At 43.1% G+C, this 27439-nt stretch overlaps 2 protein-coding genes across 6 annotated transcripts in view; one reads left to right on the top strand and one right to left on the bottom strand.

The window, feature by feature from the left end:
* The window catches only part of serac1 (serine active site containing 1), a 204481-nt gene extending 204232 nt beyond the window's left edge, over window positions 1–249 (bottom strand). For 2 of the 4 annotated variants that reach the window (XM_080200300.1, XM_080200302.1), the window contains exon 1: window positions 64–249. In XM_080200300.1, coding sequence (XP_080056426.1) covers window positions 64–154 — 91 coding nt within the window. In that variant the 5' untranslated portion in view covers window positions 155–249. The remainder of the gene's footprint in view (window positions 1–63) is intronic. The other 2 variants (XM_080200304.1, XM_080200303.1) reach the window with 2 other exon arrangements.
* The window catches only part of pgm3 (phosphoglucomutase 3), a 128443-nt gene continuing 101247 nt past the window's right edge, over window positions 244–27439 (top strand). Inside the window, exons 1-3 of one of the 2 annotated variants that reach the window (XM_080200308.1) lie at window positions 244–356; window positions 17820–18028; window positions 22201–22385. In XM_080200308.1, the coding sequence (XP_080056434.1) occupies window positions 17822–18028; window positions 22201–22385 (392 nt within the window). In that variant the 5' untranslated portion in view covers window positions 244–356; window positions 17820–17821. Of the gene's footprint in view, window positions 357–17109; window positions 17131–17819; window positions 18029–22200; window positions 22386–27439 lie in introns of those variants that run through there. The other variant, XM_080200307.1, reaches the window with a different exon arrangement.

Raw genomic sequence — 27439 nt, 5'->3', positions numbered from 1 at the left:
ATATAAAATTCCCCCCGCGGGTCCATTTTAAAAAGCAGTAAACAAAACGAAAGTCTCTCTTACTGACACGCCTCCAACGGATGTAGCCTTTGGTGACAGGGCCTGGCAAAGCCAGAGCCCTGGAGCAGCAGATCCAGCGAGCCCTCAGCGACATGGCGAAGCTGCTACCGGCCACTCCGCATCTTCCTCACGCGCATAAGCCGGAGCAACGTAATGCGACGGCGCAAGCCAGCACGGCTCGTCCGAACGTGGAGGCGTCAACTTCAAGTTGTCGCTGGATAAGGCGACTCAATGAAGAGCAAGGGAGCGAGTTGATGGTTCAAGTACAGGAAATTAAGAAACCCATCCTATCCCAGGTAGAAATCCGAATTAAACCCATGGATTCAAAGAGAGATTTAAACACCTGAAACTTGTAGTCATTTCCGCCTGTTTCGCGTTAAAAAAAAATTTTAAAGTGACAAGTCTTTAACGTTACGTTAATGTCAGTGGGTTTCATTATTGATGTTGTAAAATCATACAATACAGAAACAGGCCCTTCCGTCCATGTCTACGTCGATTATCAAATACCAATCTATACCAATCCCATTTATCAGCATTTGGTCCAGAGGCTACAATGCTTTAGCAATTTAAGTACTCCGCCATACGCTTTTTTAATGTTATGAGAGAACCTGTCTCCACCACCCTCAGGCCATCCTGACTGTCTGCCCCTCTACCGCGGCTACGTTCGCAGCCAGGTGTCCTTGGAGAGGGTGTACATGGTGTCCACAGGCGTGGTTGACACGTTCGGCACCCGTTGGGCACCGCAGAGGCTGGGGTGCATTATTGAGCCTATTAATCACATTTTAATTTGACACTTCTTAAGTTTTCTTTGTACTTTGTTTTTGTTTGTGCTGTTCCCCTTCCTTTTGGGGAGCTGCCCCTTTTACTTTGTCCTGATTTAACTTGAGTTTGTTTATTTGATTTGCCCTTAAAAGAGACCACCACCCTCAAGTAGCATGTTCCATCTTTCCACCACCCTTTGGGTTAAAAAATCTTTATCTCAGATCCCCTCCCATCCATTGACACTGTCTACATTTCCGGCTGCCTCAGCAAAGCAGCCAGCATAATTAAGGACCCCACGCATCAACTGACTCACGAACAGCTTCTTCCCTGTTGCTGTCAGACTTTTGAATTACGTTTATCTTTCTCTACACCCTAGTTATGACTGTAACACCATATTCTGCTTTCTTCTCTATGAACGGCATGTTTTGTCTACATAGCATGCAAGAAACAATACTTTTCACTGTATGTTATTAAATCAACTCAAATTCTAAACAATGTACTCCTCACCTTAAACCTATGCCCCTCTGGTTTTAGACACCACTGCCATGGGGAAAAAAATTCTCACCATCTACCCTTTCTGCTTCTCAATTTTGTATACGTCTATCAAATCCCCCACCGGAAAAACAAACCAAGTCTCCTCATAACTGAAACTTTCCATCCCAGGCAACATTATTGTGAATCTCCTCTGTACCCTCTCCAGTGCAATTCTGTCCTTCTCATAACATGGTGACCAGAACTGCACACAATATTCCATCTGTGGCCTAACAAATGTTTTATAAGGTTGTACCAAGACCTCTCTGCTCCTATATTTTATGCCCTGGCAAATGAAGGCAAGCATTCCATATGTCTTCTTCATCACCCTATCTACTTATGCTGCCACCTTCAAGGACCTATGTACATGTACACCATTATCCCTTTGTTCCTTGAAAGGGTTAATAATCACATACACTATACTCAGTCACTCATGGAAAACTCTGAGAAAATTATAGGTCCTGATTAAAGCAGACCTAGAAGAGAGTCAAGGACCATAAAACTCCTAGTTACAAGGATGGCTTCCATTGAATTATGCGCAGCTGCAGTTTGTTGATATCTTTGAAGAAGTGACTGGGTGGATCAAGGAGGGTAATGCAGTGGATGTTGTCTACATGGATTTTAGTAAGGTATTTAAAAATTCCCACATGGTAGACTGGTCAAAAAAAGTAAAAGCCCATAAGATACAAGGTAATGTGATGAATTGGATTCAAAGTTGGTTTGGTAACAGGAAACAATGAGTAATGTTCGATGGCTGCCCTTGTGAATGAAAATCTGTTTCAACTGGTGTTCCACAGGGCTCAGGTATTTGGGATCCCTGTTTGTTTTATGTATAATGATTTGGATTTGAATAAGGGGGGCACGAAATTTGCAGAATATTGCGAAATTTGCCGATGACATAAAAATTGGCCATGTAGTGGATAGTGTAAGCTCCAAAATGATACAAATGGGTTGGTGGAGTGGGCAGGAAAGTGGTAGGTGGAGTTCAACTCTGATAATGTGAGATAATGCATTTGGGGGGGAGGGGGTCAAACAGTTCTGGAGAATACACAAAAAATGGTAATATACTGAGAGGAATAGATGAGGGGGCGGGGAGGAGGTTGAGGGGGGGGTGGCGGGGGGGCTGCAGGGGGGGCAGGGGTGGGTGTTTCATGCTGTCATGTTGCAGGGCAAAGCCTAAACATGTTGGCAAAACCAACTGCACTAAGGTGGGAAGGGTGCCTGGGTCAGACAAAGAAACTCTCCCTTAATATACCACAGAGATCTCAGGGGCTCCCAACCGCCAAACAGACATCATCTGCACCCCCCAGCAGATTCTTATGACCCTCACTCCCCCCGCTCACCCTCCGCCCCAAAACAGTCATTGCCAGTATTAGATCCTTTCCCCATCCCAAACACCCATTGCCAGCATTGGATGTCCCCTCCCCCCTAAAAAGTCATTGATGGCATCCCCACCTCTCCAACACCCACCCCCTCCCCCTCCATCACAAATAAATGAGTCACTGCATGTGAGGCTCCCTATAGAGGAGTGCCAACCTATACTGGGGGCAGTACTACGGCATTGCCTGGCCATGAGCCTCTCCCCTGGGGGCTATACTCACAGGGGGATCTCCATGATAGGTTTATGTTTGGGTGAACCTGTTGTAAACCTTGCCAATGTGATATAACGTACAAGTACAATTGTCTGGCCTTCATCTACATTGTGAACTATGTCGAAATCTCGACTTCCGAGTTTGACTTTAACACAAGTATACGTTAACACAAGAGACTTAACCAACAGATTGTCATTATTTTACTTGCTAGCAAGGGGAGGAGTCAATGGGTCAGTGACACCACTCCACTGGACAAAGAAAATCATCCTGGTTTATAAAATTCTGCAGCTTACAGTCAGTTGGACACAATCCAATCAGAAGTGTTACAAATGACTTTATGTATTGATCCAATAGAAAAAATACTGAACCACTCTGATGCATGAGATCACGATACGTTGTGGGATACCCCAATATATCATCCCTAAGCCTGTCCTCTTGTCTCTGACGTGGAGATGCCAGCGTTGGATGTTGACTTTAATCTGGTGTTGTGAGATTTCTTACTGCGCTCTAGTCTCTTAGTTAGACTTCATGTCTCTATTTTTGATAGCAGCCTCACAATGCATCTTCACTAAAACAGTCTCACATGGACATCCTTTAATTGATAAAGGCGGCATACAAAAGTATTTTGTGGTCTTGTCAGTGAAGTTAACTGAATCTTTAAGAGATGTGGTCAACTCATCTTGCCTTCAGGATATTTCCCAATTGTAGCCATGATAAATTTTGTTTATTGCCAACATAATGAAACACACATATATATTGCTTATCAGTTCAGTGACTGAGCTTTTTATCACTATCTACAATTAAAACGGGTATCATCATGTTACCATTAATCCTGGTCAATTCCCACTAAGTCCCCTACCATAACTCTTTTGTTAGCTAAAACATTAATATCTTTCTGACTCTGTTTTGATTAGAAACTGTGAAAGCAGCTTCATCAAAACTCACTCTTGTATCAGTTGTTTCCGATAAAGTGTCTGGTGAGGCAATTAAGTCTCCTTTATGGCCTTGTGATTTCAACAGTTGGGTGCTTTTAAAAAAATGTATGTAACATATGTTTAGAATCAAAGGGGCACTCTGTAACTGTGCAACTAAATTTCTTTCTAAATTGGATAGAAGATATATTTATTTGTATGGACTAATAAAAGGTATTACAAGTTAATAGTGGAACTGAGCCACGACAGATCAGCCATGATCTTATTGAATGGCGGGGCAGGCTCGAGGGGCTAGATGGCCTACTCCTGCTCCTATTTCTTATGTTCTTATATGTACCTTTAAAACTACAAACTATTTAAAACACCTATTTACAATTACTAATAAACTTACTCCCCATTAAAAAAGTTAATTCTACATCTAAGTTGATTAAACAAAAACCCTAGCAGAGTCTGGCAATTTTATAGGACAGTAAAAAGTCTGACAACACCAGGTTTTAATCCAACCGATTTATTTGATAGTAAACGCACAAGCTTTCGGGGTTAGTCCCTTCGTCAGGTGAATGGAGAGTTCAGAACTCTCCATTCACCTAACGAAGGGACTAACCCCGAAAGCTTGTGCGTTTACTATCAAATAAATCGGTTGGATTAAAACCTGGTGTTGTCAGACTTTTTACTGTGTTTACGCCAGTCCAACGCCGGCATACCCACATCAATTTTATAGTAGCCCTTTTCTTTTCTACCTTTCTATAACTACTGGAACATTGTGAATGGTGCCTTCAAGCCTAATTCAACTCTACATGCCTTCTTCCCTCACTTCTGAAAAAACTGATAACCCTGTGACAGCCAACCAACCTACTCTTGGAAGAAACACTCCATTAGACCTTTGGTTCTAGATTTACGTGAACCAAACATATATTTTTTATTGTGGTCTGGCCCTGTACCTGTTTCATTGTATGAGTGCAAAAGGAATGGATGTTGTGAAACCCTTCCCTGCATTTTGTGTCTGTGAAGTAAACCAATCCTCCTATTTTGTTTTACCCCAAATTTGCTCTACAAATTATTCATAGAGAATTGAAACATTCCAAATTCAAGGCTTGGGGAAAATACACCACCAATAATCCAAAACGCCTTTCTATTATGGACGTAGCGAGAGGAAAAATGGATTGTTTAAATTAGTCCCCATCCTGTCTGTAACAGTAAGATTTATATGTTATCTTTAATATGTCAAAGCACTTCATAGAAATATTCGCAACAGAATTTGATACTGAGCCACATTAGGACAGAAGTTTAGTCAAGAGATAGGGTTTAAGGAGCACATGGTAGTCAAAAGCACTGTGAGCAATAGAGGGACAAATGAAATAGCAATGCGTAAGAAGTCAGATTAAAGGAGTGCAAAGATCTGAGGATTATATGGCTGGAGAACATTAGAGTTAGGGAGACCATGGAGGGATTTGAAAACAAGAATGAATACCTTAAAATTGAGTGTTGCTAAACCGTGAGTTGGTATAGCTCAATGAGCACAGGTGATAGATGAACCAGACTAAAAGTATGAGTGTGGGGAAACAGGAGGTAATTTCAGAAAGGAATACGAGGTGCCCATAATACTGGGATAGTTAGATCGCACTAAAATAAGCAACAGTAAGTTAATAGTTAGGGTTCAGAGTACAGGAGAAAGCAATAAAGTAATAAATGGTTACTGTGGATGTGGGAGTATGGGAAATAAGATTGGTGAATTACAGGTGCAGATTGCCATGTGGAAATATGCTGCTGTGGCTAAAACAGAGATCTGGCTGAAAGAAGGGCAGGTCTGGGTGTTAAACGTTTCCAGATAAAGCATGTTCAGGACTAGAAAAAAAGAAGAGGTGAGACTGTTGATTTAAGAACAGCAATGCAGCACTGGAGAATAAGGATGACCCGATGGGTCAAGGATAGAATCTACTTGGCTAAGATGCAATTACATATCTTGGTCTAGTCTATTGGCCACCAACTAGCGGGAAGGATTTAGAGGAACAGATTTGCAAAGAAATTACAGAAAAGTGCAAAAATGTTAAACAAGTTATGATATAGAACTTTATTTTTTCAATTTCTGTCTGGGATAGCAGCAGTGTAAAGGGCAAAAAGGGCAAGAGCTCCAAGAGCATTTTCAGGAAATTTTTCAACAGCTGTATTTGTCCAGTTCAATGAGAATGGAGGAATTGTTAAACTTGGTTCTTGAAATGAGATGGGCCAATTGGATCAAGTGTTAATAGGAAAACATAGGTAATCATTGCATCATGAGGTTTTGGCTGGCTATAGAGAAGTGCAAAGAACAATTCAGTGTAAGAATAATAAATAACTGGCAAAGGTCAAATTCAACGGGGTAAAAATGAACCTGGGCCAAATAAATTGGAATCAGTGAGTGATGCACAATTAGTGAAGGAGACCTAGGCCTGAGTGAGACACAGACTGAATGAACATACTTGGGAATTTGGTGCAAGGGGAAGGGGGATGCTTTTTCGCTTTTTGACTTTCTCAGCTTCAAGAAGTGCTCTTAACCTGCTGCAAAGAGGAGGCCAATTATTTGGTGAACGAAGCAACAGTGGGAAAATAAAGCAACCATGACAACGCGCATGCAGGGCAGCACAGTGGTTAGGGTAGGATGGTGGCACAATGGTTGGCACTGCTGCCTCACAGCACCAGGGCCCCGGGTTTGATTCCGGGCTTGGGTCACTGTCTGTGTGGAGTTTGCACATTCTCCCCATGTCTGTGTGGGTTTCCTCCAGGTGCTCTGGTTTCCTCCCACAGTCCAAAGGTGTGTCTGTAAGATTGGCCATGCTAAATTGCCCATTAGTATCAGAGTGACTAGTAAGGTAAATAAGTAGAGTCATGGAGATAGGGCCTGGGTGGGACAGTGGTCGGTATAGACTTCATGGGCCAAATGGCCAACTTCTGCACTGTAGGAATTCTATGATAACACAGGAAACTAGTAAGGTCATTGGCTAGTAAGTACTCAGTGTGCTTAAAAAAAAAACAGCAGCTAGATTAAAGGAAGGTTACAGCCAAAATAGTCAGGTAATCCAAAGTAGAATAAAGTTAAGACATGCAGGGCATCTCAGTCAAGTGGAATGTACATCTTGTGTTATATGCAAAGTCATGGACACTTCCGATGTCCTAGATGACCAAATGCAGGAAGTGCTGTCAGCAATAGAAATGTGAGTTTTGGTGTTCAGAGCTTGAACAGTAGCTGGAGTCACTGTGATGCATCCTGAGGCTGAGAGTGGTTAACATACAAAATGCTGGAAAATCTCAGCAGGTCTGGCAGCATCTGTAGGGAGAGAATAGAGCCAACCTTCCGATCCAGATGACTCTTCATAGAAGCTGAGAGCAAAGATGATTGGACAACAGGAATGTAAATGAGGATACAGAAAGCTGAGAATGTGCTGAGTGTCTATCAAGTGATCAGAATGTGAGAATGGCAGATCAGAGTACAAATTGTTGAAGAACTACCCGACGAATGTGGGAGGGTGGGAAGGTTGCTGTATGGAGGGGAGAGCTGAAATGGAGAAGTGAGAAAGAAGGATGATAAAATGGATGAATGAGATGAAATAAAATAAATGGAAATGAGGTGAAGGTAGAGAGAGCGTTCATCCCCGAGTTGTTGAACTTAATGTTCAGTTCAAAAGGCTGTTAGGTGTCCAATTGAAGGATGAGGTGCTATTCCTCCAGTTTGCGTTGGGGGAAAGTCCAAGGACAGACATGTGGACAGGAGTACAGGGTGGTGTGTTGAGGTGGCAAGCGAGAGGAAGGTCTGGGTCCTGCTTGCAGACATACCACAGGCGTTCTGCAAAGCGGTAACCCAGTTTGGTCTCTTCAGTGTAGAGTAATCGCATTGGCAACAGCGAATGCAATAGATCAGCCCTGTCAACCACAATGAGTAGAAAACCATGATTGAGGAAGAAGGAAGACATACTAGTTGGAGACTGTAAAGGGAAGATCTTTGGAAGAGATGAGGTCATTGGCAGTCTGAGAACAGTGGCTTGATGTTCATTCGTTGAGACATGGTCCAGGGGGAGGTAGGAAAAAGCGTTAGAGTTAGCGCTAAGCCTTCACCCCATTTCCATTTATTTTGTTTCATACATTCATTTTCCATTCCAGCTCTCCTCCTTTCCACGTCCCCCTCCCCACTTCAGTACAACTATCACAATCTTCAGGTAGTTCTTTAACAATCTGTACCTGTGTTCTGCCATTCTCGCATTCTGATCACTTAATGGACACTCCTAGCACGTTCTCAGCCTTCTCTATCCTCATTTACATTCCCTTTGTACAATCCCATACTACCCCCACCCCAATAGTATGAATCTCTGCTGATTCACTTTGCTCTCAGCTCTGACGAAGCGTCATCTAGACTCAAAACATTGGCTCCATTTTCTCCCCACAGATGCTGTCAGACTTGCTGAGATTTTCCATCATTTTCTGTTTTAGTCCAAGATATTATGTATGAGGTCTATTTATGGATTAATAAAAGACTTTGAAGTAAATGGAGGTAAGCTAAGTAGAACTATTTACTAATATGTTGTACCTCGGGCATTGTCAGCACAAGACTGGTTTGGCAAGCACCACCCAGGGTGGAACTTGTGTCCTGGATCACCTGACCCATTCACTTTAAAGGGGCATGCCTCAACATTTATAACACTCGTTCCCTCTTATTCAGACCCCCTCATTTTTAACACATTTATATAATTGAACCAAACATATAAGTACGCATTTCAACTGTATATAAGAACATGAACTATGAAATACAATATCAATGTCCCCTTAAATGTCTACAAACACATAATCAGTCTATCTGGAGGACGCCGGTTCCTGGACAAACGTCTCCTTGCCTCAGGAGTCATTTTGTACGTTCACCCCCAAATTTCTGGAAGCTCTCAATCTTCCTCAGTCACAAGGCTCCACCCAGGGTGGAGCTTGTGTTCTGGATCACCTGACCTGCTTTCTTAAAGGAACATGCCCCAACATGCATCACACAAGAGAACTAGGCAGATGCTCAGAAATCAGTTTTCCATTTTGGAAGCTGGTGAGGGTTCTAGTTCCTCAGTCAGAGCCAGGTGTGTGGCACCACAAGTCACTTGGATGTACATGAAGGGAGGAAGAGGATGGGAGAGCAACAGTGATCAGAGATTTATTATTTTGGGAACAGATAGGTGTTTCTGTGACTGCAGATGTGACTCTAGGATGGTATGTTGCCACCCTGGTGCCAGGCCCAGGATGACACAGAGAGGCTGCAGGACAATCTTCTGGGGGAAGGTGAATAGCCAGAGGTCGTGGTCCACATTCCTACCAATGACTTAAGTAGGAAGGAAGATGGTGTCTGCAATCAGAATTTAGAGAGCTCGATAGAAAATTAGCAAGCAGGGCCTCCAATTTAGCCTCTGGATTACTCTCTGAACCACGTGCAACTGAGTACAGAAATAGAAGAATAGGAAGAAGAAGGCATACGGCATAGGGGTGGCATGGTGGCACAGTGGTTAGCACTACTGCCTTACAGCATCAGGTACCCAGATTCAATTCCTGGCTTGGATCACTGTCGTGCGGAATATGCACGTCCTCCCCGTATCTCCGGGTGCTCTGGTTTCCCCCCACAGTCCAAAGACGTGTGGTTTAGGTGGATTGACCATGCTAAATTGCCCCTTATGTCAGGGGGATTAGAAGGGTAAATACATGGGGTTAAGGCTGGTGCAGGATTGTTGTCGGTGCATGCTCGATGGATCGAATAGTCTCTTTCTGCACTGCAGGGATTCTATAATTCTAAAGTGTGGCTGGAAAGATGGTGCAGGTGGGAGGGCTTTAGGTTGCAGGGACATTGGAACTGGCTCTCGGGTATCGCACAAGGCAGACAGGTGGTACCTAAACAGAGCTGGGACTGAAATATTTCTGAGGTGTTTTGCTAGTGAAGTCAGAGGAGTTTTAAACTAACTCAGCAAAGGTGTGGGAACCAAGAGGAAATATTAGGGACGAGTACCAGGATGCACAAAATACTTTGTGGGGCAGAAAGAACTAAGTGAAGCACTTGGTTCAAGCATGGACAAAAAAATTGAATTCTAGAAGTGAGGTGAGAGTGACAGTCCTTGACATCAAAGGCCACATTTGATTGAGTGTGGCATCAAGGAGCCTTAGCAAAATTGGAATCAATGGGTATCAGGGGGCAAACTCTGGTTCGAATCATACTTGGTACGTAGGAAGATGGTTGTGGTTGTGGAGGGCTAGCCATCTCAGCTCCAGAACAAATCTACAGGAGTCCCTCGGGGTAGTGTCCTAGGCTCAATAATCTTCAGCTGCTTCATCAATGACCTTCCCTCTGTCATAAGGTCAGAAGTAGGGATGTTTGCCAATGTTCAGCACTATTCGCGATTCCTCAGATAATGAAGCAACAAGATTTGGACAATATCCAGGCTTGGGCTGACAAGTGGCAAGTAACATTCGCGCCACACAAATTCCAGGCAATGACCATCACCAATAAGACACACTCTAATCATTGCCCCTTGACATTCAATGGTGTAACCATCACTAAATTCCCCCACTGTCAACGTACTTGGGGTTACCATTGACCAGAAACTCAACTGGACTCACCACATAAACACAGGGGCTACAAGAGCAGGTCAGAGGCTTGGGGAACAGCGGTGAGTAACTCACCTCCTGCTCCCCAAAGCCTGTCTATCATCTACAAGGCACAAGTCAGGAGTATGATGGACTACTCTCCACTTGCCTGGATGGATGCAGCTCCAACAACACAAGAAGCTTGACACCATCCAGGACAAAGCAGCCCACTTGATTGGCACATCTACTAACATACAATCCCTCTACCACCTACACTCAGTAGCAGCAGTGCACTGCTGCAATTCAGCAATTCACCAAAGATCCTTAGACAGCACCTTCCAAACCCACGACCACTTCCATCTAGAAGGATAAGGGCAGCAGATAAATGGGAACACCACCATCTGCAAGTTCCCCTCTAAGCCACTCACCATCCTGGAACTATATTACTGTTCCTTCGCAGTCGCTGAGTCAAAATCCTGGAATTCCCAATCTAACAACATTGTGGGTCAACCCACAAAACATGGACTGCAGTGATTCAAGAAGGCAGCTCACCACCTCCTTCTCAAGGGCAACAAGGGATGGGCAATAAATGCTGGCCAGTCAGTGACACCCATGTCCTATGAATGAATTAAAAAAAAGAGAATAGTAAGTTTCTTGGTGAAGGTGGAGTAAAGGAGAAAGTGATGACATCAAAATCAAAGCTACTTGATTTTTACATGTATGTATATGCATGGTGCATAGCAAACAAAATCGAGGAGTTGAAGATGCAGATTACGTTGTGGAAATATGATGTTGTGGTTCAAGGAAAGGCAGGACTGAGTTAATTATTCTTGGTCACAAATTGCTCAGAAAAGGTAGGAAAGAAGGAGGGATGGCGGTATTGGTCAAGAAGAGCATTTGTAGTGCTGAAGAAAGAGGATGTTCCAGAGGGTTCAATGACAAAATCAATTTGGCTAAAGGAACAATTAGATTGCTATGGACCACTATCTAGTGAGAAGGATGTGGAAGAACAAATCTGCAGGGAAATTAGAGAGATGCAAACATTCCAGAGTAATTATAATGGGGGTCTTTAATTACCCAAAGGCAGACTGTGGTAATTGTAGTGTAAAGGGCAGAGAGAGGCAAAAGTTCCTTAATTGTGTTCAGGAAAATTTTCTACAACTGTATTTCTCCAATCCAACAAGTGTGGATGCACAATTTGACATGTTTCTTGGAAATGAGGTAGGCCAAGTAGATCAAGTATCCAAAGGGGAATACTTCAGAGATGGTGATCATTGTATTGTAAGGTTTAGGATGATAATGATGTAAAAGGTTAATAGGCAATTCAGAATATAAATAATTAACTGGGGGAGAACTGAATTCAATGGGGCAAGAATAGAGTTAGGCCAGTTAGATTGAAATGAAAGATTGGTGGGAAAAATTGTATCTGAAAAATGGGCTGCCTTCAAATAGTCAAGGCATATTCCCAGATTGGGAAAAATGGCCTTTATCAATCAAGGCATAGATCACAAGGAGGGAGATCATGTTGGTGATACCACAGCTGGAGTACTGTGTGTAGTTCTGGTTGCCACATTGTAGGAAGCATGTGATTGCACTGGAGGGATTGCAGAGGAGATCCACTGCGGTTGTTCCATTGGCTTGGAACATTTAAGTTAGGAATCAAGGTTGAATCGACTTGGATTGTCTTCATTGGAGCAGAAAAGACTGAATTTTACAAGATTATGAGATACATGTATGGGTGCATAGGGAGCACAAGAGGACACAAGTTCAAGACGAGGGACAGGAGGTGTTGGGGATGGGGGAGGGTGTGAGGAATTTTTTTTACCCAGAGCGTATTGACAGCCTGGAATGCACAGTCTGGGGGGGGGTGGTGGAATTGGGTTGTCTCATATTCTTTAATGAGTTCCTGGATGAGCACTTGACACATCGTAACATTCAAGACTATGGGCCAATTGCTAGTAAAGGTGATCAGATGCTTTTCATGTGTTGGTGCAAACTCAATGGACTAAAAGGCCTCTTCTGCACCGTGAAAAGCCTTTTGTTCTCTGCTACAGACCCAGGACTGCACATAAACACAACATCTCATGATGCTGCCAATCACTCCAATCCAAAATCCCTGGGGAACTTAAGTAAACAGAAGTCACTAAACTCTAATTAACATTACCACTTGCAAGGCTAAAATGAGTCATTGTCCTGCTCACCCAGCATCTGAGTTGCACTTCTGACAAGGTACATTGACTGCTTTTTTTTATTTATTATTGTCATGGATTAGTACACAGTGAAAAGTATTGTCTCTTGCTTGCTATACAGATAAAGTATAATGTACGTAGAGAAGGAAAGAAGAGAGTGCAGAATGTAATGTTAAGAGATTGAATTAAAGCATTGTTGCAGAGTTTAAAAGAGCTGAGTTTTAAAAGCATAGGATGGTATTTAGGTACCTGACAAGGTGAAGTATCTAAATGGTTACAAAATTGGCTTCTGTCAGGGTATTTGTAGAGAGTTGTTTTTCAAACTGGAGGCCTGTGACCAGCGGTGTGCCTCAGGGATCAGCGCTGGGCGCAAGTTATTTGTCATTTATATTAATGATTTGTCTGAAAATATAGGGAGCATAAGAACATAAGAAATAGGAGCAGGAGTAGGCCATCTAGCCCCTCGAGCCTGCCCCGCCATTCAATAAGATCATGGCTGATCTGTCATGGTAAAAAGTCTGACAACACCAGGTTTTAGTCCAACCTATTTATTTGATAATATTCTCACTAGCTTTCGAGGGGACAGCCTCTTCGTCAGGTGAATGGAGAGAACTCTCCATTCACCTGACGAAGAGGCTGTCCCCTCGAAAGCTAGTGAGAATATTATCAAATAAATAGGTTGGACTAAAACCTGGTGTTGTCAGACTTTTTACTGTGTTTACGCCAGTCCAACGCCGGCATACCCACATCATGATCTGTCATGGCTCAGTTCCACATTCCCGCCCTCTCCCCATAACCCTTAATCCCCTCTCTTATCAAAAACCCATCAACCCACGTCTTAAAAATATTTAGCGAGGTAGCCTCCACCACTTCAATGGGCAGGGAATTCCAGAGATTCACCACCCTTTGAGTGAAGAAGTTCCTCCTCAACTCCATTCTAAACCGCCCCCCCTTTATCTTGAGGCTGTGCCCCCTAGTCCTACTATCCTTTCTGAGCGGGAAGAGTCTCTCCACCTCTATCCTATCCATCCCATTCATCATCTTATACGTCTCAATGAGATCTCCCCTCATTCTTCTAAACTCTAACGAGTACAAGCCTAGTTTATTCAGCCTCTCCTCATTAGCTCAACCCCCTCAACTCCAGTATCAGCCTAGTAAACCTCCTCTGCACTCCCTCCAAGGCCAAAATATCCTTGCGTAAGTACAGCGCCCAAAACTGCACACAGTACCCCAGCTGCGGCCTCACCAATGCCCTATGCATGGTTAGTAAGTTTGCAGATGACACCAAGATTGATGACATGGTGGACAGGAAGGTATCTCCAATTGCAGCACCATCTTGATCAATTGGGCTGATGAATGGCAGATGGAGTTTAATTTAGACAAATGCGAGGTAATGCATTTTGGTAGATTGAACCAGGGCAGGACTTAATCAGATAATGGTGGGGCGTTGAGGAGGATTACAAAACAAAGAGATTGGGGGTGCATGTTCATAGCTCCTCAAAAGTGGAGCCACAGATGGACAGGGTGGTGAAGAAGGCATTCGGCATGCTTGGTTTCATCAGTCAGAACATTGAATACAGGAGTTGGGATGTCTTGTTGAAGTTGTACAAGACATTGGTAAGGCCACACTAGAAAAGATATTATTAAGCTAGGAAGAGTGCAGAAAAGATTTACTAGGATGCTACCAGGACTTGATGGATTGAGTTATAAGGAGAGGCTGAATAGACTGGGACTTTTTTTCTCTGGAGCGTAGGAAGCTGAGGGGTGACCTTATAGAGGCCTATAAAATAATGAGGAGCATAGACAAGGTAGATATCAATAGAATATTGATCAGTTAGTAGAAGTGAATATCTTTTCCCAAAGATAGGGGTGTCTAAAACTAGAGGGTATAGGTTTAAGGTGAGAGGGGAGAGATACAAAAGTGTCCAGAGGGGCAATTGTTTCACACAGAGGGTGGTGAGTGTCGATCAAGCTGCCAGAGGTAGTAGTAGAGGTGGTTACAATTTTATCTTTTAAAAAGCATTTAGATAGTTACGTGGGTACGATGGGTGTAGAGGGATATGGGCCAAATGCAGGCAATTAGGATTAGTTTAGTGTGAGCAACAGGTAAAGATGCTGTTAACACATATATCTGTACACCATAGAAAAATAGCCTAAAGTTAGGTAGACTGGATATAGTCAGGCACATTGATAACCCACATTATGGAAACAACTGTGATTTTAGTCACAAACATAGGACATAAAATTCGCTGCTGCTAACAGAGCAATAGTCAGGGACAATAAAGAAACTGCCTGTGGTGTAGGAATAACACCAGATGTGTGGTGTGGTGAAGCATACACCACATCCTGAAGGAATGTACGAGGTCCAGGTTGTAAAAGCAAATGGTATACAAGATGTGTTGTTTCTACAACTGAGCATAAAAGGGGAAAAAGGTCACTGAGATAGTCGGGACAGCAGTGATTAAGTTGGCAAAAGACTGATTACCGCTGATCTGAACTGGACATGTAACAGTGTTAGGTAAGACGGATGAGTTTACTAATGCACTCTTGTGACAACAGGAGACACTGTTAGATGGGGAGTAGAGGGGATGGCAACTTGGGGCACCTTGAGCCAATAAGGGAATGACAACACATAGATGGGACAGGGACCACCAATTAGGGGAGAACAACACATTGCAAAGCCATTACAATGCTTGTAAAAAAGTATAAAAATGTGTTGCAAATCGATGTAAGGTGTGCCTATTTTTTTGGACACCCGGTCTTGCAAGAACGTTAAACAAAATACCTTGCTCCTTCAGAACTTGACTTGACTAAATTGTTTGACTGTGAGCTGCGTTTCTCACATTTAGGAGTTTTAAAAAACCGGGCAGCGTGGACAAGTTAGGCCAAAGGAACTGTTTCCATGCTCCAAACTTCTATGACTCTTTGAATGAGAGTAAAAGATTGAATTTAGAGGAAAGGTTGAGGACTCTGGGTCTTTAGTAGTTGGAGTTTAAGGATGAGGTGGGAATCTTGTTGAAACTTACAGGATACTGCGAGGCCTGGATCGAGTGGATGTGGAGAGGATGTTTCCATTAGTAAGAAAAACTAGAACCAGAGGGCACAACCTCAGGCTAAAGGGACAATCCTTTAAAACAGAGATGAGGAGGAATTTCTTCAGCCAGAGAGAGGTAAATCTGTGGAACTCTTTGCCGCAGAAGGCTGTGGAGGCCAGGTCATTCAGTGTCTTTAAGACAGAGATAGATAAGTTCTTGATGAAGAAGGGGATCGGGGTTATGGGGAAAAGGCAGGAGAATGGGGATGAGGAAAAAGATATGGCGGAGCAGACTCAGTGGGCTGAGTGGCCTGATTCTGCTCTGGTCTTGTAATATGCTTGGAATGGCTTAACACAAGGAGTCGTCGTGCTCCAGTGACGTATTAGAGGTTGCCTCAGAAACAACTTGGGGCATTAAGCTAATTTCTTAAATATTCTTCTTAAACACAAATATAAGCAAATTAATGTGGATGCTGAACATCTTTAATTGTTCTCTATCTTTCTTTATTGTCTTTATTTTTCTTTTCTCTCAGTTTTCCCCTTATTTCATCCCCCTTTCCTTACATTGTTCCCTTTTTTTTCTCAATTTTACCTTTCTACCACCCATCTCCCCCCTCCGGTCACATTTTCATCTGTCACAGCTTCTCTGACGTTTGGCCATTTACACCTTCTATTCAATGGACTGCTATTGGCAGCCTTTCCCCTTGTCTTCGTGGCTATGACTCACCTTTCATTTCCTCATCCTACAGTGTAAATATTCCCCACTTTCTGTCCCTTTCAGCTTTGACAAAGGATCATCTGGACTCGACGTCAAATCTTTTCTCTCCTTACAGATACTGCTAGATCTGAGATTTTGCAGCATTTTCTCTTTTGGTTATATATCCATCTCAATTGCACTACTACGATCACACTAACGACAACAGCATACGCACCAAAGAACGAGTTCGAAAGCGCACAGTTGTGTGGGACTGATCCGTGTGAACCACAAAATGATCTAGTGTCTGTACGGAGATAAAAGCTGTGACAGCTGTATTATCACAACTTGCCTCCATGCCCTATATTGATTTGATTTAAATATATTACAGTCAGGCTTTCAGTTGTAACGCGTTCACGCCAATTGAAATTCATGCAACTTGATCCCACTTTCCACTTCTTGATTTTTAGCCTTGTATCTTATTTGTATTTAAAGAACCTAAGTACTTTTGAACTGTTACGAGAGTTTCTGCCTCGACTATCCTTTAAGGTAGTGAGTTCCAGACTCTCATCTTAAATTCCTTTCATCCTCGTACGACAAATCTCCTACTATATTGCTTGAAGAAGTCGAACGGTTCAGTTGTCACATAAGAAGAAGTAAGTCTGACAACGCAGAGATGACGATCATCATCTGATCAAATGGCCACTTTGCGCATGCGTGGTGGAAAGAAGCAGCAGTATGAGCGGCTTCCGTGACCGCGGTGAGAGAGACCGACCCCGACACCCCCACCCCGACCCCCGACACCCACCCCACCCCGACCCCCGACACCCACCCTCACCCCGACCCCCGACACCCACCCCGACACCCACCCCACCCCCAGGTGCTCAGGATAAGCGTGGCCTCTGACCGGAAGCGCACATTGGCAGCCAAAAGGATGTCAAAGGGAGAGACAACGTGTCACACCGACCGAAGGGGTTGCATGATATTTTATTGCAAATTGATCGGGGAACAAATGGCCTGGCTGGGAAGTGGGCGCCGATGGTAGAGCCGGCTGCTCACGGAGACACGGTTGACCGGAATGAGGAAAGAGCCCGAACGCTGGCTCGAGTCCCAGACCCTGCACCGAGCCTGAGGCCTGCTTTTGTCCCCCCCGCCCCCAACCTCGTCCCGCCAAACTCTCCCCCTCCCCCTCTCCCCTCGCAACTCCCCTCCCCTCGCAACTCCCTCCCTCTCCCTCGCCCTCGCAACTCCCCCTCGCCCTCGCCGCCCCCTCGCCCTCGCCGCCCCCTCGCCCTCGCCGCCCCCTCGCCCTCGCCGCCCCCTCGCCCTCGCCGCCCCCTCGCCCTCGCCTCGTAACTCGCAACTCCCTTTCCCCTAGAAATCATAGTATTGGTACAGCCTTGCAGTCTCCTCTCAAAGTACTTACCTCAATGGCTTTTCTTTTAACAGGTATGGCTTGTCTTCAAGAAGTGGTATCAATTTCTGGACTTCATCCTAAACCTGTTGGACTGGTTCTTCAATACGGAACAGCAGGGTTCCGTGCAAAAGCTGATCACCTCGATCATGTGATGTATCGTGTGGGCTTGCTGGCAGTGTTGCGGTCCAAGAAAACCAAATCTACCATTGGCGTAATGGTCACAGCCTCCCATAATCCAGAAGTAAGATCGAATGGAAAGTTAATTTTCCATTGAGTAATTAATTCTAATTTTACACTTGTCAGCTAGTCAGTCAAAAGAAGAAACTAAGATTTACAAACAGATTGAAATGAAGATAGAAAAGACCAGTTGCACATAAAGCCTTTTCCTAACTGTTTTTCACATTTCCAACTTTTCCCATTTTTGTTGAAAAGTCATGGGCCTGAATGTTTCTCTCTCCAGATGCAGCCTCACCTAAGTATTGTATTCTGATGGTGTAATCTGTGCACACTGACCACATTTGCAATCCAATTTAGTGAGGCAGATTTGAACATTTAAAGGCGTTAGGAAACAAATTACACTGCTTCATAGCAATAATTGTGATTCTCCAGGTTCTGGAGACCCGGGTTTGAATCCCATCACAGGATGGTGAAATTTGAATTCAATGAATAAAATATTGAATTAAGAATCTACTGATGACCAGGAAATCATTGTCGATTGTTGGAAAAAACCCATCTGGTTCACTGATGTCCATTAGGTAAGGAAATCTGCTGTCCTTACCTGGTCTGGCCTACATGTGACTCCAAATCCATAACCATGTTGTTGACTTTAAATGCCCTCTGAAATGGCCAAACAAGCCACTCAGTTGAGGGGCAACTGGGATGGTTAATAAATGTTGGCCATCCAGCAATGCCCATTTCCCACGAATGAATAGAATAAATGCCCCTGCGCTTCAGAGTCATACGTTCATTTATATTGATTCTGTCCTAATAATGTGACAGCGTAATTTGTATTTGCATTTTTCAAAAGTGGACAACAAAAGCATGTCTTGAGATGCTGGAGCTTCCTGCTGGTTAGCAGAGAAGTGCACCATATGGTAAGTATCAAATAGGTATCCAAAACAATTGTTTCCTTGCTTTGTGAAACATTAACTGATTTCAACATAGATTGTAGCAGGAGCAGCTGCAATTGGTAAATGAACAGGGTACTGAAATGTTAACAAATTGAGCTGGTGTGTTGTATTCTTTATTGTTGCGTTTAGAATTTGGGTGTGAGCACTCCTTGGGTTAGTTGTATGAGCCCCATAGTTGAATGTCTTTTGTTCAGTCTAATCCATTGACAGCTAAAATTAACTTGGTGGCAGGATTTGAATATAAATAAATATAAATTTGAACATCTATGCTTTCATGTCAAAATAACCAAAATTTCCAAAACTGCCTTCTGAATGAATTGACACTGTTTATTGTCTTGAATGTTTGAAATTTCTCAAATTTTGCATATTGTTCACTTCTCCTTTTTCCTTCCGTCATTTGCTGTCATTTCCCTCATGTCTAGCGGATCATGTGGTTGAGGAAGAGTTGAATATTTTTGTGGATTTGGTTGGCTTCAGTCGGAAATGCTGGAAATACTTATGTCAAGCACTGTGACTTGCGAAGTAAAAACATGATTTTTTTTAAAATCAGTATCATGGAACAGTTGCATTTTAGAAGGCGGTCTTCTGATTTGGTGTTTGTACCAGCAGTTTGCAAGAGCAAATATTCAAATTTCATTTCAAAGCTATGATTGAGTCTGGTTCTACCTGAATTACAGGCAGTGCAATTCAGATTCTAACCACGTTAAAAATGTTTTTGCTCATGTTGTGTTTCTTTTGCCATTCACGTTTATTCAGTATCCTCTGGTTCTTGACCCTATCCCAAAAAGATCAATTTCTCCTATCTAATTCATCCATTATTCTTTTGAGCACATCTTTGATCACCTCTTAGAGAACTGCCCTACCTTCTCTAATCTATTGATATAACTGAATCCTTCATCTACTCACAGCCTTCATATCCTTCGTAAAAGTGCAATGCCCAGAATTGCGCACGTTATTCTGGTTGAGGCCTAAATAAATGCCCTCAAACCTCTGTTCATGCACTCTCTATAAAATTATATCCTTTTTTATATTGCCTCTCCTTGCACTTCTACCAAAATGTATCACTTCACACTTCTCTGCCTTAAGTATCTGCCACAATTTTGCCCATTCCACCAGTCTTTGTCACTAATCTCACAATTCACAATTCTTACAACTTTTGTTCCCTCCACTCCAGAGGCTAGATCATTAGTAGATAACAAGAAAACAATAGTTTTAATAGTGACCTCTTGCACTGCATGGGGAGATTGTGGAGGCCATTTATTATAATCTTTAAAAAGTATTTTATTGAGCATTTGAATTATCACAACATTCAATGGTATTGGAAAATGGGATTAGCGTGACTTTAGTGGCAATTATTGTTAGTGCAGACTCAATGGGCCTAAGGGCCTTTTCTGCGCCATACAACGCTGAGCACCACTGTATACTATTCTCTGTTCTGAAAACATCAAAACTCTTCCTGTCACTCTGGAAACTTTGTGAATGCTGTCGCTCTTGCTCTTGTTCTGTGGACTTTGTTACGTAGTGCTTTATCAGATGTTTTCTTTAAGTCCATGTATATCAGCTGCATTGCCTGTTATCTCATCAAAGACATAAGAAATAGGAGCAGGAGTAGGCCATCTGGCCCTTCGAGCCTGCCCCACCATTCAATAAGATCATGGCTGATCTGTCGTGGCTCAGTTCCACTTTCCCGCCCTCTCCCCATAACCCTTAATCCCCTCTCTTATCAAAAACCCATCAACCCGCTTCTTAAAAATATTTAGCGAGGCAGCCTCCACCACTTCAACGGGCAGAGAATTCCAGAGATTCACCACCCTTTGAGTGAAGAAGTTCCTCCTCAACTCCGTTCTAAACCGCCCCCCCTTTATCTTGAGGCTGTGCCCCCTAGTCCTACTGTCTTTTTTGAGCGGGAAGAGTCTCTCCACCTCTATCCTATCCATCCCATTCATCATCTTCTACGTCTCAATGAGATCTCCCCTCATTCTTCTAAACTCTAACGAGTACAAGCCTAGTTTATTCAGCCTCTCCTCATAGCTCAACCCCCTCAACTCCGGTATCAGCCTAGTAAACCTCCTCTGCACTCCCTCCAAGGCCAAAATATCCTTGCGCAGGTGCGGCGCCCAAAACTGCACACAGTACTCCAGCTGCGGCCTCACCAATGCCCTATACAGCTGCAGCAAGACCTCCCTACTTTTATATTCAATCCCCCTCGCTATGAAGGCCAGCATCCCATTCGCCTTCCTGACCACCTGCTGCACCTGCAAGCTGGGTTTTTGCGACTCATGCACAAGGACCCCAAGGTCCCTCTGCACCGTCGCCTGCTGCAGTTTTTCGCCACGTAAGTAATAGTCCTTCCTACCAAAGTGGACCACCTCACACTTGCCAACATTAAATTCCATTTGCCATTTCCTGGCCCATTCGCCCAGCCTATCCAGATCCTTCTGCAGACTCTCCACACCCTCCGCACAATTTGCCTTTCCCCCAATCTTGGTGTCATCAGCAAATTTCGACACCCTACACTCGGTTTCCTCCTCCAGATCATCTATATAAATGGTAAATAGCTGAGGCCCCAGCACCGACCCCTGGGGCACCCCACTAGACCTTGTATCTCTTCAAAGAAACTCGAATCAAGGTAGCATAATTTGCCCTGACTTTGTTTAATTAATATAGGTTTGTTAAAGTGACTGTTAATTTTATTCCAGGTATTCATTTTAAAATGCTTTCTCACCACAGGATAAACCGAACTGTTGTTGTTGGGTTTACGTTGCATCCTTCTTTCTTGAACAGTGGTGAAGCATCTGCAGTTCTCCAGTGCACTGGCACCACTCCTGTATCAAAGGAAAATTGGATGATTCTGGGCAGTGCCTCTGCAATTTCTACTCATACTTCCCTCAGTATCCTTGGATGGATCCGTTTGGTCCTCATGGCTTATCAACTTTTAAGTACAGGAATCCTTTCTAATGTTTTACTTTTTTGCTATCCAATACTTTAACTAATTGCTCTTTCATGAGCAGCTTGGCAACATCTTCCCTGACATGGTCAGATGCTAAGAATTGACTTAGTACCTCAACTATGCTTTTTACCTCCATGCATAAATCTAGTTTTTGGTCCTTATTTGTCCCCACTCTTTACCATTTTTTTGCTAATTATATTGTGTGGGATATTGACAGCAATGAGCAGTCCCAGTATACATTGTCAGTCAGTTGACCACAGATCAAGAGAGTTTGTAAAACCATCTGGACCCTTTGCATGTACAATGCTGTCTTAAATTTGTTATCCATTACAGGAAGTCAATGGAGTGAAATTGGTTGATCCTTTAGGAGAAATGCTTGCATCTGAATGGGAAGTATATGCCACACAGCTAGCAAATGCAGAAGAACCGGATCTGAAATCTGCCTTTACCAATATTCTTGAGAAGGAGTCCGTGAACTTGCAGGAAATTGCTCAGATTGTCCTTGGCAGAGATACACGGTATGTGTTGTGGTTTTAAAATATAAATGTAACAGGGATGAAAAGAGCATAATTTATTTCTCAATTTGTGGGGTTGAGAAGAAGGTTCTGTTTAGTTAACTTGTATTTGATTGTTTTCAGTTTTGTTTGTTATGTCTGTATAAAACATGCTGGTAATTTTATATGCAGAATTATTGAAAGGTATTAAGCAAGGAGACTTCAAAATTGGTAATTAGTTGTCAGCTTCTTGCTTCTGTGATATCTGCTCATCTTATCAAATGCCTAAAACTAGTATTGAATACTTAATTCGTAGCGCTGTCCTGTTTCACACTGAAATAGGAAATTCATCAAATTCTGTTTGTTTTAAGCCAGTACTCACACGTGTACAACAATTTTTAAAATGCAGGTTGAACGAATATTTGGTGAGATGAATCATTATATCAATAATATCATAATTAAATTAACACATCAAATTCTGTTTGTTCTAAGCCAGGTATTCGCACATGTACAACAATCTTTTAAAATGCAGGCTGAATAAATGGCAAGATGAATCATTACATCTATAATATCATAATTAAGTGAAAATACGTAGCAGCCATGATGACTGGTCTTAATTTGATTGCACCATAATACCAATTAAAGAATATACCATACCTGCCCATTATTTGCCTTGCTTGGTTTAAAAAGCTGACTTCTAACTAATGATACCTTCTTTTGTACTGGGCAGATTGAAAACCCCCTTGGCTGTCCATTTTTGTTCATGGGCCGCACTTCAAAAGTCACTGAACTTTCATGAAGCAGAAGACAGTTTATATCCAAGAGCAGTACATTTCAATTTTCTGCGATTATGGATGCACGAGTAGTCGAGAGAACAATATTGCTAATTACCCCATTCTTTCCTAGAAGGTTGCTTTCCATCTCCTGTTGTTTTCAATGTACTTCTGTCTCTATGCTCACACATCCCCCACCTTCTCATGCATTCCTGAACTGGATTGTTGACTCCCCTTTCTTGACACCAGAGTCTCGTTTTCAGAAAAATAGATGAATAGGTGGGTAGAATTTGAGATCATAAACAGTGTTTGAAAATCCGTTCATCTGGCAAAACATAAAAATGCAAATCTCATGATTTGGTCTCGTACATTAACCTAGAAGCTTCAATGAGTCTGGTGCATGAGGTTCAATTAATGCTAAATTTCATTGAACATGATGCATAATATGTATGATGAATAATCTAATTTACATCATAAGTCTGCCTGTCAGAAAGAATTGCCTACAGAGATTGAATCCATTGATCAGCTTCAGATAAGCATGATGGACTGTGTCCTCTGGGTTTGTGTCCATTATTAGCTGTGAGCCTTTCTGGTCCATTTTGGCTTGTGGTTGAGTGTTGGGTCAGTTGAGAGCTTTTGAATGGGAAGGCCTCCTGAGTTTTGCTCTAATCCAAAGGTGGCAAGCAGACTGAGCTTGCATCCAGCTCAGCCCCTCTGTCACTAGCTGCCAGGGAATTCTCTCATGTCTTTCTCTTTGCACAACCCTTGACTAATCAATCTAGAGCACAATCCTCAACTGAAACACTCTGTCCCCTTGCCTTCCATCCTTCTTACCATGTACTGCCTTCATTTTCCCAATTTCTCATTGTCCCTCCTTTCACACATTCCCTGTTTCAGCGTGCTGCTGCTCCATCACAGCTACACATTTTCCCACTCTGCCCAGTGCTTGCGCTTTTGCATTGATTGGGGTTTGAAGCTCAGTCTCACTTGAACTGGATGTTTTGAGTGGCAAGTCGAGTATATTTCAGCATACAGTACGTTACCAATTGCTGTGTTTCTTGGAGGAAACTTGGTTTCTAACTATCCACTGGCTGTTTTCATTTAGTAAGAATCCTTGCAGCGTTCCAATTAACACAGGAATGCCTATTCACCATACCAGTTTCATATGGGTGGGGGGGAGTCAAAGACCAAACAACAGTACAACACAGGAACAGGCCGTTTGGTCCTCTAAGCCTGTGCCGATCATGATGTCTACCTAAACTAAAATCATATATCCTTCCATTCCTATCCTATTCATGTGTTCATCAAATTGCCCTTAAATGCTGTTATTGTTCCTACTCCTACCATCTTCCTGGGCAGCGTGTTCCAGACATTCACCACCCTCTGTGTAAAAATCAAAGGAATTTGAAACACAATGAATGTCTGGTGTCCTTTTAATTACTAAGTTAGGCTGCTGTTTAATATTTATGGAAAGTAATCTCCATTTTTGGTCCCTTGACCTAAGTGCCTCAAAAATCCAACATTCAAAGTAACTTTTTTTTTTCAAAACCTCTTGAAAGGGGGTCAAAAAGACCTAAGGCACAACATGTTCTTTCTAATCACTTGAAATTTACTTGTGTGAGTTCTTCCTTGAGTTAGCGTATGTGGCTGAAATTAAATTAACGTGAGGGAAATTCTATTTAGTGGTGCACTGATGCTCTGATATGTTGTACTGCAGAATCACATGTGGATCATTACCTAATAAAAAGTTTATTCATCTCCATTTTGATAGGGAAACCCGGGGTAATATCAGAGAGGAATACTGAGTTGTATAGAATACTGTATAGTACTACAGTAAGAAATAGAAGTTATTAGGTGGGTTCAGAGGAAGAGAGAAAGTAATAAAACCTCAATCAAAGTTTGACGAATTTATTGGATTTCTATGAGGATGTGACTAGTGCGGTAGACAGAGGGGAACCGGTGGATGTGGTGTTTCTCGATTTTCAAAAGGCGTTTGATAAGGTGCCTCACAAAAGGTTGCTTCAGAAGGTTAGGGTGCATGGAGTTGGGGGTAAGGTGTTAGCATGGATAAAGGATTGGTTGTCTAATAGGAGGCAGAGAGTTGGTATCAGTGGGTGCTATTCTGATTGGCGGATGGTGACGAGTGGAGTGCCGCAGGGATCGGTGCTGGGGCCTCAGCTATTGACCATTTAGAACGGAGTTGAGGAGGAACTTCTTCACTCAAAGGGTGGTGAATCTCTGGAATTCTCTGCCCGTTGAAGTGGTGGAGGCTGCCTCGCTAAATATTTTTAAGAAGCGGGTTGATGGGTTTTTGATAAGAGAGGGGATTAAGGGTTATGGGGAGAGGGCGGGAAAGTGGAACTGAGCCACGACAGATCAGCCATGATCTTATTGAATGGCGGGGCAGGCTCGAAGGGCCAGATGGCCTACTCCTGCTCCTATTTCTTATGTTCTTATGATCTGGAGGAGGGGGCTGAGTGTAGGGTGACGAAATTTGCTGACAACACAAAGATGAATGGAAAAGCAAATTGCGCGGAGGGTGTGGAAAGTCTGTAGAGGGATCTGGATAGGCTGAGCGAGTGGGCGAGGACCTGGCAGATGGAGTATAATGTTAGTAAGTGTGAGGTTATCCACTTTGGCAGAAATAATAGTAGGAGGGATTACTATTTAAAGGGCGAAAAGCTGCAGCATGCTACAGTGCAGAGGGACCTGGGGGTCGTTGTGCACGAGGCGAAAAAACCCAATCTGCAGGTTTAGCAGGTGATCAAGAAGGCAAATGGAATGCTGGCCTTTATAGCGAGGGGGATAGAATATAAAAGCAGGGAGGTCTTGCTGCAACTGTACAGGGTACTGGTAAGGCTGCAGCTGGAGTACTGTGTGCAGTTTTGGTCGCCGCACTTGCGCAAGGATATTTTGGCCTTGGAGGGAGTGCAGAGGAGGTTCACTAGGCTGATACCGGAGATGAGGGGGTTGGACTATGAAGAGAGACTAAATAGACTGGGTCTGTACTCGTTGGAGCTTAGAAGGATGAGGGGGGATCTTGTAGAGACGTATAAGATAATGAACAGGATGGATAGGGTAGAGGTAGAGAGATTCTTCCTGCTCAGAAAGGACAGCAGGACTAGAGGGCACAACCTCAAGATAAGGGGGGGAGCAGTTTAGAACGAAGTTGAGGAGGAACTTCTTCACTCAAAGAGTGGTAAATCTCTGGAATTCTCTGCCCATTGAAGTGGTGGAGGCTACCACGCTAAATATATTTAAGTCACGGGCAGATAGGTTTTTGACAGACAAGGGAATCAAGGGTTATGGGGAGAAAGCGGGAAAGTGGAACTGATCCACTTCAGATCAGCCATGATCTTATTGAATGGCGGGGGAGGCTCGAAGGGCTAGATGGCCCACTCCTGCTCCTACTTCTTATGTTCTTACTGTGCATGCCTGTGAATGTAGTGGGGTAAATAAGATTGGTGATTTCCTAACAATTCTGTAATTGACATTTATTATGTGGAGTTGCTGGCATTGGACTGGGGTAAGCACAGTAACAAGTCTCACAACACCAGATTAAAGTCCAGCAGGTTTATTTGGCAGCACTAGTTTTCAGAGTCTTTATATGCCCTGTTTGAGAACACAAGTTCTCATTGCCTGATGAAGGAGCCTGAGACTCTGAAAGCTAGTGCTGCCAAATAAACCTGTTGGACTTTAACCTGGTGTTGTGAGATTTCTTACATTGCTGTTTGTCATGGCTATAGCAGAGATGTGGTTCAAAGGCAGGACTGGATATTAAATATTCTTAGGTACAAGGTGTTCAGTAAAGATGGCAGTTATTAAGCAGAATATTACAATGCTAGGGAGAGTAGATGTGCCAGAAGGGTTGAGGACAGAATGTATCTGGCTAGAACTAAGGACCAGGAAAGGAGTGGGTACGTTGTTCAGTGCAATCAATAAACCACCAACTAATAGGAAAGGCATAGAGCAACAGATTTGCAAGGGAATTACACAGCTGCAAGAACCATCAAATAGTTGTAATGGGGGACCTTAATCATTGAAGGATAGCTGGGACTATAGTGGTGTAAACGGTGAGAAAGGCAAATATTCCTGGTGTATTCAGGAAAATATATAGCAGTTTTTTTTTCATTTCAACGAGAAATGATGGAACACTAGACCTGATTCTTGGGAGTCTGGCAGGCCAAGTAGATTAAGTGTCAGGGAACATTTGGGAAATTGTGATCATTGTATCATAAAGTTTTGGTTGGCAAAGGACAACAAACTGGAGTAAGGATAATTAACTGGGAGAAAGCAAATCTTTGA

Source organism: Carcharhinus amblyrhynchos, chromosome 12 (genome assembly GCF_965287045.1).
Source record: "Carcharhinus amblyrhynchos chromosome 12, sCarAmb.v2.hapA, whole genome shotgun sequence".
Taxonomy (NCBI): Eukaryota; Metazoa; Chordata; class Chondrichthyes; order Carcharhiniformes; family Carcharhinidae; genus Carcharhinus; species Carcharhinus amblyrhynchos.
Note: the sequence above shows the minus strand (reverse complement) of the source record. Positions and strands in the feature narration are given on the sequence as shown.